This window comes from Mastigoproctus giganteus, chromosome 5 (genome assembly GCF_048544385.1).
Source record: "Mastigoproctus giganteus isolate SK-2022 chromosome 5, ASM4854438v1, whole genome shotgun sequence".
NCBI classification, from domain to species: Eukaryota; Metazoa; Arthropoda; class Arachnida; order Uropygi; family Thelyphonidae; genus Mastigoproctus; species Mastigoproctus giganteus.
In genome coordinates, this window is record NC_143579.1 from 60,060,403 (window position 1) to 60,075,034 (window position 14,632).

The 14,632-nt window shown below is 36.8% G+C and overlaps 1 protein-coding gene across 1 annotated transcript in view; it reads right to left on the reverse strand.

Moving 5' to 3' along the window:
• Nucleotides 1-14,632, reverse strand: part of Apt1 (Acyl-protein thioesterase 1) — a 112,376-nt gene that overhangs the window by 43,873 nt on the left and 53,871 nt on the right. The window contains exon 3 of the mRNA XM_090373241.1: nt 9,891-9,956. Coding sequence (XP_090229367.1) covers nt 9,891-9,956 — 66 coding nt within the window. The remainder of the gene's footprint in view (nt 1-9,890; nt 9,957-14,632) is intronic.

Here is a 14,632-nt window from a genome sequence, read left to right on the forward strand (position 1 = left end):
CTGTTCTCCTCCTTCACAGTGAAACAGTGCCGTCTGGGTGGTGGTGCCCACCAAGAATAAGTAACAATAGTCTTCTCTTTTAGTGAAGCGTTACTTATTCAAGGTAGTGTAATACATGGCAACTCGTGAAGGAGGAGCACAATATGAGATACAGATAAAATGATGCCCCTTCAAACTACAAATGTAATTTTTTTGTTTGAGTTTTCTATGGTGTATTAACACCAATATTATATAGAATATTTACACTCTTAAACATATGCTTTATTGCATCAATCTTTATTTTAAAATAATATATACATATGTATGGTAATATATACAACTAATATACATATACATAAAATACATACAAACAAATAATCTAATACAAATTAATTCTCCTCAACAGAGGAGCAAAACAGGGCTGAACGAAGGTTCCATCCTGAAACTACTACAGCTGTATGTGACATGTCTCGTATCTTCTGAGATCTGTATGCTTTCTCATCACAGAACGGCGCCCCCGTAGCCAGGTGGGCAAGAGCAGCAGCACTGCGTAGCACATGCTTCTTGATTAGACCGGGGTTCGAGCCCTTGAGCCACCAAATATGGAGGATGTGGAAAGGTCAGGGAATGACCACCACATATCCCCAGAGCAATATGGCCTTAGTTGCTAATGCTCCTAAAAACCAAACAACAACAATAACATAACATCGCAGAACTTGTGGGGATGAGGAGGGGGGGGTCAATCTTCAGGGTATTGTACGTTTGGAAAGTGTTAGCTGGAAAAATTCTTGTAAGCATGATTAAATTCTGTTATGAGCTTCTTAGGCATTTCATTGGTAGAACGGAATCCACACATCATCGCAAAGGACATGGAGCAGCCTAGGACCTGCACAACAAGATTGCAGATATTTGGGGCATCAAGATGATTGGTGATGAGCTGAGAGAGGATGTGTAGATTTCCTGCCATGAGCAACTGATTCCAAGGCGGGTGCACCAAGGTTTGCATACATTATAGATTTCAAGATGGGCAAACAGTGGCCACTGACACATTCAACCACTTAAAAATCCAGTACTCGATACCTATGAGTTTTCTGATGTTAGTGAGGAAAGCAGAGAACTAGTCAAGGTATACATGGGAATCAGAACAAGACATCACTAACTGTATAATAAATATAAAGGAAGAATCTCTAAATGAAATCGAAACCAACTTGGAATGCATGCTAGAGGGAGTTGTTGCCTGATGAAGTGAAAGACCTAAAAGGCATCACTGGTAGAAGAGCTGTGGAGGATTTTGAGTTTGGGAAACAACGTAGGAGGAGAGGGTTTTGACAGTCTCAAAGAAAGCAAGGTGAAGGCAGCAAGGAAGAAGAGTGATGCAATTCAAAAGCCTTAGCTGCTACTTAAGGCATTGACAGGCAGGGTTTTTGAAATGAACCCTTTGAGGATGTGTAGCCTAAAATTTAAAAGTGGACTAGAGGTCCTTATGGCCAAATACAGAGATCTAAAAAGATTTACAATGAAAGATGGTGAAAATATCCACAATGAGCTTTTTGTATAAAGCACTGCAACTGGACCTTCTTCTGCAGGCTCTTGCAAGTCACCTTCGGAAAGATCTTCAGGAGTCCCACATCTCTCTATTCCACCCTCCTGTATTGCTGTCATTATCTTTTCAATACCATCATTGTCAGAGTCAGTAGTGATAATTTTGTTTGATCTGAGAATGACTTCGGTAAATTCACAAAATTATTTTATTTTTTTATTTTCACGCCTTGTGTTATTTTGGTTTTTAGGAGCATTAACAACTAAGGCCATATTGCTCGGAATATGCGGTGGTCATTCCCTGACCTTTCCGCATCCTCCGTATTTGGTGGTGACGGGCTTGAACCCCGGTCTAATCAAGAAGCGTGTGCTACGCACTGCTGCTCCTTTCCACCTGGCGGCTACAGAGGCGCATTTTTCATGTCTTAAAAAATGAGGTGTGGCTTATTCAAGGGCATTGGTTTATTTGGGAGAGAAATAAAACCTTATCTATTTGGTCACCTTTAACTGCTTTCTGTATGATAATATCTTTATTCTTACATAAGCTATTTATGGTATCTATGTAGCACAGTAGAGTGTTAAAGCTTGCACTGATTTCAATTGATGATAGAATTAACTTTGTGAAATAAGCAATTTTTGCCCTGGTTATTAGTAATCTAATTTGCACTTTCTGCAATGCATTCCATTATGAGGAATTTGTTTGTTTGCAAAATTAAAACTACATTCAAGGACAGTAAACAACCAAGTAGTAAAATTCTGGGTTAAAAGAATATAATCACAAATGAAAAGAACTGCTGAAATATTATTGCCAGTACAGTGAAACTTCCCTTTAACGGACAGCCATGGGGAACGAAAATGTGTCCGTTACAGAGAAGTGTCCGCTAACAAGAAGTCTGAGGGAGAAAAAAAAAAAGAAAGAAAGAAAAATCGTTAAACGTTTAATGTAAAATTTAAATTAAAATATATACAGATTTTGAACAATATTTTTGTAAATAATATACAATTACATACACAAGAGATAAAGAAAAATCGTTAAACGTTTAATGTAAAATTAAATTAAATTAAATTATACACAGATTTTGCAAAATATTTTTGTAAATAATATACATACAATTGTGCTATGCATATTATGACTTTATCTTAAGAAAAATGCATACAGTAATCACTTATTTTCTTCTGCACCTTCTTCTGGCTGATAATTTTGTTTTCAACATTTGTTTGGAGTGAAGAAACCATCGAAAGTCCTTCAGTATCTTCTTCAGCGGCGAAAAACACTTTTAAACGATTGATTTGTATGAGCGCTTCTTCTATTTTCATCAGTGGTTCGTCGTTAATATGTTCTTTGACAGAATGACCTCCTTCCATTTCTTCATCCTCATGAGGAACTTCTTAAAAATATCGATGATAATGTCGTTGATATCTAGAGCACCATCTTCTGTAGTGAGGTTCGAGTCTATATCTTTGTAGCCAGGGTCACTTGTAGCTGAAATATCATACATAATCAATAGATGTTGAAGTTCTTGTTCTTCTTGGTGCTCCACATTGCTGTTCACAACTTCATTTTTTGAGTTTGAGAAGCCAGACTTTACAAAACAGTTCACAACAGTTTGTTTTCTAATTGCGTTTACTGAAGAGGAAATCCACTGAATCGCATCTAGGATGCTGATTTTCTTTGCAAGGTCACTCGCACATGTTACATCGTTCATGTTTGCAATGAGATGTCTTAAAACACGTTTTCTGTAGTGAAGTTTAATTTTTTTATTATCCCTTGATCCAAGGGCTGACACTCTGCAGATGTGTTTGGTGGCAGAAAAACGATTTGAATGTTGGACAATTCAATGTGCGGGTGAGATGCAGCATTATCCATGAAAAGAATAATTTTTCTGTTTTGACGAATCATGTTTTCGTTAAAGTGACTTATCCATTCGCTCATGATATCTCGTGTCATCCACGCTTTTTTATTAGACTTCCAGTCAACATTCAAAAGATTCAACTTTATGCCCTTGAATCAATGAGGATTTTGTGGTTTTCCTATAACAAGAGGTTGTTTAAAGTCTCCCAGCATATTTGTACACAATAGTACAGTCAATCGTTCCTTAGAAATTTTTCCGCCCTGGCACTTTTCGTTTTTTAAACTCATTGTTTTTTCAGGAAGAGCTTTAAAAAACAACCCTGTTTCGTCACAGTTGTAAATGTCCTTAGCTTCAAAATCACGACATAAATCTTCCAATTTGACGGTCCACTCTGTTAGAACCCCAGTATCAACAGATCCACCTTCACCACTTACGGTTTTCCAATAAATTTTATGCCGAGTTTTGAACTTGTCTAGCCATCCCACAGAAGCTTTGAACTCATTTACTCCCCTTTTCCCTAATAATAGGCCCATTAATGGGAATTTTTTTAGCATGTTCGCGACAAAACCACTCATACGTAACATTGTCAATTTGAAGTCCAACAGTTTTCGGGAATGATTTTTGAACCTGATCATTTCCGTGTTGCCAAAATTGTTTGAGCAGTTCATTTTTTTTTTCTTTTGGATGTCGCTTACCTGCGTCTTCCCGATTTTGCATTTTGCAGCGAGATTGCGAACACTATTTTTTTGCCGATCATACGCATTAATGAGTTCAACTCATTTTTAAAGTTAAATGTTTACGAGAAGACATTGTGCACTTCACACGACACTGAACAAAACTGAAAACTGAAACTGAAAAGACGAAGGGCCGACCATATTCCCTCCCCCTGCACACACCGAATTCATCAGAAGTTTTAAACATGCCTTAAAAATTCTTGAAAAAGGGTTTAGAACCGCGACGTAAACCTTGATAAAATTCAGAGAATCAGAAATAGAAAATAAACACACGATTGAGGCAATACGGTGAAGAAACGTTCCTAGAAAAAGGGCCATGAGCTTGCCCGCTGTCCGTTATGGGGAGATCAAATTAAGTGCTAATCTAAACGAAACAGTGCAGATTGCCTGTCTGCGTCCGTTACAGAGAATGTCCACTAGACAGAAGCTGCAAACACGTTAAAACCAATACAGGTGAGTTGGGGAATTTGAAAATGTCCGTTGTAGAGAGGTGTCCGTTAACGAGAGGTGTCCGTTAGGAGAAGTTTCACTGTATTATACTGGAATGGTCATATTATGCAAGTCGTCAAAAAGAATTTCGGTGTATTTTATTCATCATCATCAGCCATTTTCAATCCACTGCAGGATGAAGGCCTCTCCAGCAACTTTCCAGTTCCTTCTGTTTTGTGCAATGGATATCCATTTACTACCCACAAACTCGTGAATTTCACCTGTCCATCTCCGTTGTTGTTTTCCAGTTTTCTTCTAGCTCCTCTTGGGTACCATTCTGTTATTTTCTTTGTCCATCTGTCACCATGTCTTCGAGCTGTGTCCTGTCCAAGACCATTTTAATTCTTTAGTTTTGATAAGAATGTCCTTTACTTGAGTTTGCTGCCTATTCCATGTGTTTCTCTTTTTATCCAACAATCTGATTCCCAATATAATTCATTCCATTCTTCGCTGTGTAGTTCTCAGCTTCTCTTCCATTCTTTTGATGAGTGTCCCCATGTTTCACTTCCATAAGTCATGGTGGGGAGTCTACATTGGTTCATTAATTTACGTTTCAGACAAATTGGGATATTGCTCCTCAGTTATGTGACTATATTTCCTGAATGCTATCCATCCAAAATTTATTCTTCTCTTGACTTCCAGCCATTTATCATTATTACAGCCAATGACTTGTCCCAGATAAGTATATGACTCCACCTTTTCAATTACTGCTCCTTCAATCATTATATCCCTTTCTGTGGCATACTTGTTCCTTATTACTTTTGTTTTAGCCATATTCATCGTTAGTCCAAAATCCTTACTAACTTTGCATAACTAAATAAGATTTTCCTCTAATTCTTTGGGTTGTTGTTATTTGGTTTTTAGGAGCATTAATAACTAATCCATATTTGGTGGTCACGGGCTTGAACCTCGGTCTAATCAAGAAGCATGTGCTACCCACTGCTGCTCCTGCCCACCTGGCTACGGAGGCACCAATTCTTTGGGATCGTGGGTTATGACCACAATATCATCTGCAAATCGTAGATGGTTTAGGTATTCTCCATTCACATTGACTCCTTTCTGCGACCAGTGTAGTCTTCTAAAAGCTTCTTCAAGGGCACAGCAGTAAACAACTTCGGAGATATTGTGTCTCCTTCTTGAATTCCTTTCTCAATTTTAAATTTACTACTGTCTTTGTCTAGTCTAATAAAGGAAGTAGCATTCTCATATATTCTCTTCAAAATCATAATATATGGGGTATCTATGCCTTGTCTTTCCAGTGCCCAAAACATTGCCTTATGCTGTATAGAGTCAAATTCCTTTTCATAATCCACAAATGCCAGGCATAATGGTGTTTTATATTCATTTGCTTTCTCCATTAGCTGTGATAATAAGTGAAGGTGATCCATAGTTGAGAATCCTGTTCTAAAGCCAGCTTGCTCTTTCAGTTGATTCTCATCAAGTATGCTTTCTAATCTGTTAGTAATGACCCTTGTGAACAACTTACAGATGTGGGATAACAAGCTAATTGGTCTATAATTTTCAATTTCTGATTTATCTCCTTTCTTATGCAGCAAAACTATGATTGCATTATTCCACTCCTTAGGCGTCAACACCTTTTCTAATGCATTTTGTGAAGAGCCTTGCCAGTTTTTGTGTCATGTCTCTTCTTCCCAATTTTAACAACTCTACAGTAACTTCATCTTCCCCTGGGGCTTACTGATTCTTCATTTTCTTCAATGCATGTTCTACCTCATCAGGAAGGATATTGGGTAAGTTGTGTGTGTTACTAATTTGCGATCCATCATTCCCACTGCTGGCATTTTTCCCTCGCTCCTTGTATAATTCTCTATAGTAGTCTTCTGCTATTTGAATTATGCCTTCTCTCCAATTTATAAGTACACCAACGCTATTCTTCAGTTTCAGTATCATTTGTCTTTCTGTATTACTGCTCATGGCTGCTGATTTAAATCCTTTGTTTTCCCTTAATGCTTGTTCTACTTTTCTTGTGTTAAATTTTCTTATGTCCTCTCTGAGTCTCTTTCTAATGGCTTTGCATAACTCAGTATACTCAATTTTCTCCCTGTCAGTGTTTTTCTTGCTCTTCATTTGTCGCCTTTGGTTCATCATGACAAGTGTTTCTTGACAAATTTTTTCTTCTTTGGATTTCTTTTTACCTATAGGTTTTTTGGGCTTTATCACTTTCAGAAAGTTGTAATATTCCACGTCAATATCTTGGTCCTGAGCAGTCTGCAGAAGCTCAAACTTGTTCTTAAGTTCCAGTACATACTACTTTTTCTCCTCTTCTGTTATCTCAAAGACCTTTGTATTATTTACCCGAGTCAGTTTTTTCCTTTCTTTTCTTACATCTATATCAAGTGTGCATCTTACCATTCTGTGATCACTTCCAAAATTTACCTTGTTCAGGACTGTAGCATCATTCACAATATATCTTCTGTTAGTGAGGATGAAGTCAATTTCATTAGTTGTTAATCCATTTGGGCTCTTCCATGTCCACTTTCTGTTCACCCTTTTCTTGAAAAAAGTGTTCATTACTGACATTCCTCGAGATTCTGCAAATTCCACAAGTCTTTCACCTCTTTCACCAATTTCAATGCCGACCGGGCTAGCCGAGTGGGTAAAGTACCTGCCCGGCAACCCAAAGGTCGCGAGTTCGATTCCCGCCTCGGGCTTGGATCAAAGTACTGCAAAAACCTTGGGAGGTGCAATATGGCCACAGAAGCCGATGCGCCAACAACTACCAAAATCAAATCACCAATTTCAATATTTCCTACAGTTCCCCTTTCTGTGCTGTCTTTCCAACATTAGCATTGAAGTCGCCCATAATGATAGTGTAGTGAGTTTTCTGTTCATCTAGAAGACTCAATTTTGGTGTACATTTCTTCAATCTCTTCATCATCATGGCTCGATGTTGGTGCATAAATCATTATAACCTTTAGCTTATAACTCTTAGAAATCCTGAGTAGTAGTCTTGACACCCTTGGTGATGTACGTTTGAATTCCAAAATGTTGTTTTTTATATCTTTATGGACCAGAAAGCCAACTCCACCTTCACTGCTTTCACTGTTTCCATTGGTGTACAGCAGATTTCCACTTGATCAACTTATAAGTGATTCATTTCTTCTTGTTTCAGCCAAACCAATGACATTCCAATTCACATTTTCTAATTCCTTTTCCAGCTCTAATATCCTGTCTTCACCAATGAGCGATCTTATGTTGTAACAGGCCAAGTTCAGTTTCCGTGCATGGTAGCCTGGTCGTACCCAGAGATTCTTAGCACCCTCTGCTTCCACTCTGATCCTCTCGATGCCATAAGAAGGGGGAGTGAAAGCTGCTGGGGACTGAGCGCCATTTGTTTCGTCTTACTGTCATGTGCTGGAGAGTTTGGTCTTTTCCTCTTCACGCTGACCAGGTGTCTTGAAGAGAACTACTCTACACGTTCGTTGCCACCTAAGTGACGTAACAGGGCTTACCATCGCAGAGGTGTGCATGAATGGATTTTAGGGAAGCAGACCAACTGGACTTCTCCTAAATCTTCTGAAATAGAAAGATATTGGATCCATCAGTGTTTTAGACAGAGTGTCTGATAACACACAGAATGCCTGTTCCCCTCTATTTTATTATATCACACAAATCAGTCCGCTTGGAAGGTGCTTTTTAATTATAAATTCATGTTGGATTAGTTTAAATAAATCGTTTGTTGTAACATCACTTCGTTAGTTCAAATACAGTTACGAAGAAGCAGGCTAAGTTAATATTACACTGGTATTTCTATAGATTGGTAACGGAGCATATGCATGCAGACTCATTACCATATGCGTCATTCATCTCTAACTGTTTTCAATGCAGTTAAGCCCCATCTGACACAATAATGAATCACATATTGCTGTTCAATCTATATGTCTGATACAATACTTGCTTCAAAACGATCATCAGTGACATGTGGCTAAAAAAAAACTCTTTTTACACAACACTAGCTTGACAAGTACTGGCATGTGCACACAGAGTCTGCTCAACAGCATTCAGGGAGAGTGCCTATAATGGCAGTTATGGAAAGTTTGCACAGTAAACAAAACCTTGCACCTGTCCATGAATTAAATTATCACCTCTCATATTAGTAATTTTAGGCTGCTTACGGAAAACAATGTATCTCTAAAGTGAGCGGCGCCTCCGTAGCCAGGTGGGCAGGAGCAGCAGTGCGTAGCACGCTTCTTGATTAGACTGGGGTTTGAGCCCGTGACCACCAAATACAGAGAATGCGGAAAGGTCAGGGAATGACCACTGCATATCCCCAGAGCAATATGGCCTTAGTTGCTAATGCTCCTAAAAACCAAATAACAAACATCTAAAGTGAGCAGATGCTTACCACTGTCACTGGAGGGAAGACAGCAAGACAGAAATATAGCATTAGCATTAGTAGAGGCATTTGATGCAAGAAAGCAAGCTTATGCAGCATCAGCCAAAAAAAAAAAAAAAAAAAAAACCACTTCCACTTCACCCCTCTGTTCGTTCAAAATACCTGTCCAGCTGAGCCTTAAACTTATTTAGGCTATCAACTTCCACGACAAGGGATGGAAGTCTGTTCCACCAACCAACCACTCGCTGGCTAAAGGCAAATTTCCGCACGTCTATCCTACATCTGTCTTTCCTCAATTTGAATTTATGCCCTCTCAGGTGATTATTCTGAGCGAGAGGAAGAATCCCATCAGCATTGAGCATGCTCAAACCATTCAATGCTTTATACACCTCTATCAGATCACCTCGCTGGTGCCTAGTCTCCAGACACTGTAATTTGCAAAACTTAAGCCTTTCTTCGTAAGAGCACCCCTTTGTTCCATTCACTAATCTTGTTGCCCTTCTCTGTACTCGTTCCAGCAGCTCAACATCCTTCTTGAAATGAGGCCTCCAGACCTCATATATAACACAGTGAAATGTTTATTATCAAATGACACTGTGTTTCATATCTTGAAAGGACTCCCTGCATTTACTGACCCTTTGATCTATTATTTAAAAACCCAGTTCTGGAATGCCCCATTCCCCTCCTCTCTCTTTCTCTAAAAGGTGGAGTGCTTTTTTCCATGGCTTAAATCTGTTATACTTTTATTTATGTAACAGGCAATGATAACATATTAGTTTCCTGTTTGAATCTGAAAAGAAGATTTTTTTCGTTATAACAATTTACGATAAAAAGTCTTGAAGGAAAATTTGTCTCATTTTAAGATATTATTTTAATATCACAAAAATGTTATATCACAGCATACAAAAATAATTATTCTATTTAAAAAAAGCTACTTACGCAGTAGGACATATGTATTTTATATGAGGGGACTTTATTGCAGTTATTGCTGCTGCCCATCCATGCCTGAAAATGAAAAGACACAAGAGTAAACATCTAAACACAATGAATTAAATCTCTTATTTACAGATAAAACAACTTTAGAGTCTGGGGAAAAATTATATGAGCTACAAATTACTACAAAATGTGGAGGTGGTGGCAACAGAATGAAAATAACTCCTAATATATTTATAAAAGTCCCATCTACTCAAGTAAATACTTCAACTCTGAAAGTTCACAAATCATTAACAGAAACATCAATCTCTACAGTATTATAATCTTCAAATTCATTTCAGGTGTTTAAGAAATCCACAGTAGTCTCAGGTTTCCAGTACTCAGGCACAGAAAAAAAAAAAAATACAGGGCAATAAAAAAGATGGGCATTCTTGTAGATACCTATAATTATCTATTATGCATAACATTTATTGACTTATATATCCCAATCTGATTACAAAGGACAAGTTTTTATATTTCAAGAATGATGTTAAAAACAAAACATTCCATATCAACCAAATGTTCAGTAATCCAAAATTACTTTCATTCTAATTAATTTTATTGTAAGCTATATGAAAAAGAGCAATCTTCACATTTCTAAACAAGTGATCCAAACTACAGCCTGGGAAGAACATCAACCCTTCAGTGGCAACTTAAAATTCACTGTATGTCCTATGGGGGGGTTGAAAAAACTTGCTTTTCACTTTTTTGGTAAATGTAAACATTTTTTATTAGTAATATTCAATTACAAAACAATGTTCAAAGAAAAGATAATCAAAATGAAGGCTTAAATAGTTCATTTTGGTGCAAGATACCTAAAATAACTGTGATGAGGTCTCTGCACCTCTGATATTCCTGCCACATTTCCTTCATTTTTGGATACACATGGGCACACACAAAGTACACTCTGCTTGGAAACTACTTTGCAATGGTTGGAATGTGTGTAGAAAGTACCTAATGAGACAAGCAGGTCACCCTGTATTTGTCCCCTTTCTCAAAAAATTGTCCTGTTCAATGTATACTTTTCCAACAGTCCATGTTCATAGGAGAGATTTTTTTTTGTCCACTAATTATTTCATACACAATGTGTGCATATTCAATATAATTATGTCCATTAGATGAAAGAAATGTTTCCCATACCACACAACACTCTTTTTGAGATACTCATACAGTCTGATTTTTTGGCATACCCTATCATGCAGGAAGTGCATTATGTTAGGCTATCTGGTCTTCCTGATCACTTTCATTTCTCCATCAGTTTTTCCAGTGTCACTCATTGTTTTTTCTGTGAATTGTAGGTTAGCACCGAGGCATCCTTTTTATCATAACACTTGAACCTTTTCCAGAATAAGTTTCTTGAAAATGTTTGAGCTAAATTTAAAGGGTGAGTTTCTTTGTGAAATCTTGAAAATTCATATAAACAATTTTTTTGTACATGAATGTTTTTAAATACGAGTACTAACTGTACTTATTTTGACTTGGTTGCACAACCTTAGCAAGAAATTATTGTCAAAATCAGATATTTGACAATAAATCTGACTTGATAAAATATCAAGTCAGATATTTTAAAAATTTACAAAAAAAAAAAAAAAAATCATACTTTTCCTAATGTGCTGATAGGTTGAAGCTATTATCAATACTTTTTATTACTCTGTAACCATATTTTTCTCCTCTGTTAAACTGGCTAGTTCATTATTCAGCCATTGCAGAATATTCCTCATGCTGTACTTTCTTAAACCAGCAGTAGTATCACATATTTTGTAACACAAGTGACATATCATCACCCTGACAGGCCCAAATTTTAACTTTTATATTTGAAAACAGTATTTGGTTTTTTGAATTGTGCTTTGGGTGTACTAATGCTTGACTTTTCACAATAGATTGCAACGTTTATTTATTTCAGTTCTACTTTTTTAATAATTGAAAATTTTGCAACATGTTTTTGTCACTAAAAATACTCATTAGTTTAGAAATAACATGAAATAACTTTATTAATAAATTTAAATTTTCAGAAAACTGTTGATAACATCACTGCCAATTTAAGTTTGTGGAAGCATTAATTGCATGAAACTTTGGCATTATTCCTACACAACAAATAAAGCTAATAATTACAAAAAATGCTTTGAAATTAAGATATTTCATCAATAAAAAAAATAAAATAAATATTTCTATTAATTTCATCTGTGTTATGTGATGAATATTATGAACATGAGAGAAGACAAACAAGCCTTACTTCAAAATACGTGAGATAGACTCAGACCATGGAGTCTTTTATGTGAAATGCTGCGCGTGTGTGTGTGCATTCATGAACATTTTTCATCTGTGGAATCTAAGAAGTATGTACCTTATATATGTTTTTCAAGTTCATTTTATATTTCAAATAACACTTCAAAAAACATAAATCTTCTAGTAGGTGCTACCATTTCTCACCTGTAGTTATAAAATAAACATGAACTTAAGTTTACAGATATATATGGCAACATGAAAATAGATTTTAAAATCAGGAGATCAGCCATTGCTATGCAATTTTGGCATACAAAAGCTGAAATTCTCTGGATTTCCAATCCAAAAGATAATGAAATTTTATCAAATGGCAGATAAATGGATATAGAAGGCAGTATTATAGCTCAACTAATGATTCTTTTCTTTCTTCCCAATATAAGGGTATACTGATCTCAAATTAAAACTGGGTGCATTTCTGGAAGAATTTGATTCACTGAAGAAACAGGTGCTTACCCTAGAGACAAATATAACTGGGAGCTTATCAGGGTGTCAAGATTCTAGTAACTGGGAAAGTGATGCAACCCTGATTCCAGCTATAGACCAGAATAATCAAGTTCAATGGCTCTGATTAAAAATGATGTAGTTCTATGGTAGATTCCATTTTCAGGAAAATGTCATCGACAGATTGTTAGGTTTTAAGGGGAATAAACAGAGCATTAGTATTCACGTGAGGACTAATGATATTAGGCACACAAAAACTGACAATTTGTTGGATAAATATAAGACCATTCTGCAAAAATGTCTCAAGTTAGGTAAAAATGTGTACATGTGTGCTGTTCTACCCAGGCATTACAGGAGGAACTATATACTGAAAGCCTTGTGAAATAGCTCAAAACTTGAGGGACTCTGCAAAGTTTTTTGGAGATATTCTTACCAGCACAGCCTACACTTGTAGCAGAAGGATTCTAATTTGTAGAGATAGGATATATTTGAACAAAGGTGGTGCAAGGGTTTTTGCAGTATCATTGAGGGATACCTTAAGGGTTCAGGGAAATGGCAAGTTAGAGGAACAGGGTAAATATAGATATATATTTATCTGATGATATTGGCCAAGGTAATGCTTGCACACTTCTCAAGAGTTCTTGTTTGTTGCCACAACAGTTGATACATTGACAAGATTGTCAATGTCATTGGGAGTCTGGGTGCGAGGTTAGCCTGTGCGGACATTGCTCCTTAAAGCTCTTCAAACAGAGAAGTTTTTCCTGATTTATTTTCTGCTTTATTAGTTTAAATTGTCATATTAACTTATTTTCTAGAGTAGCTTTATATTCCTAGTTACGATACTTAGTTTAAAGTTTAACTTAGACAGAGATTTCGTAGATATTACTTAGTATCGGTAACGGTATCAAATCCACGTGTCACAAACCAAATTTTTTTTTTAACCAAATTTAGTCGATTTATTAACCAACTGTTATATCAAATTATCATCTATAAGTAGATTATAGACCTAGTCAGGATCCTTAGTTGATTCTAAATTGAGATAGCGAGATTTGGAAGCTAATCAATACTTACGAGTCCGTAGAAATACCGTTCGTGAATTCCCGCCATTTTTACACGATAGCATAAGCTTAGTGTCGTATAGTGCATAATATAATATTGTCAATTAATCAGTAAATCTATTAATCTTGATAAACTTTATTGTCAATTAAATTGTACTTTTAACTCTATATATATATATATATATATATATATATAACGACTTAATCGTAACAAATAATTAATACATAACTATAGTGGTACACGTGATTCGGAAGTTGTATAAAGGGAACTCGTAGAAAACACTAGATACCGAAAAATATATATATATAACATAACTGTTTTGGGATATAACTTAAGGATTTAATTTTTGTTTTGAATTTTATTGAATTAAATCGGAATCATGACTCTGACCAGAGCAGCAAAGCAAAAGGCTCAAGCTAATGGGAGTGCTGTGGTTCAGGGGAGAACTGAGGGGGGCAGTTGCCCTCTGAATCACAGTCTATTAAAATGCACTGTTTGCTTGATGTTTGCGGAGCAGTCGGGTACGGGACATGATACTGCCAAGGGGGATGTCTTTGTGTGTGCACGATGTAAGGAGTGCAAGGAAATCAGGCGACAACTCAGCGTTGTTATGGGCCTTTATGAGAGCTTGAAGGACAGGGTGGATGCCCTCGAAGGAAATAAATTGAGGGGCCCATCAAGCTCTCAGCTGCCCACATCAACGCCAGAGCTTGCACTTGGTCATCAGGCAACACAGAAGCAGCCCCCTAGGCAGAATGCGCTGGTCCCACAGGAACTAGTAGTTGTTGGTGACTCTATTGTCAGGGAAACGGGGAACATACTTTGTAAAAAGGATAGGTGGAATAGGACCAGGGTATGTCTGCCAGGGGCAAAGGTTGATGACGTTGTAGAGCGGATATCATCTTTTAAGGGCACAAAAGGTGATA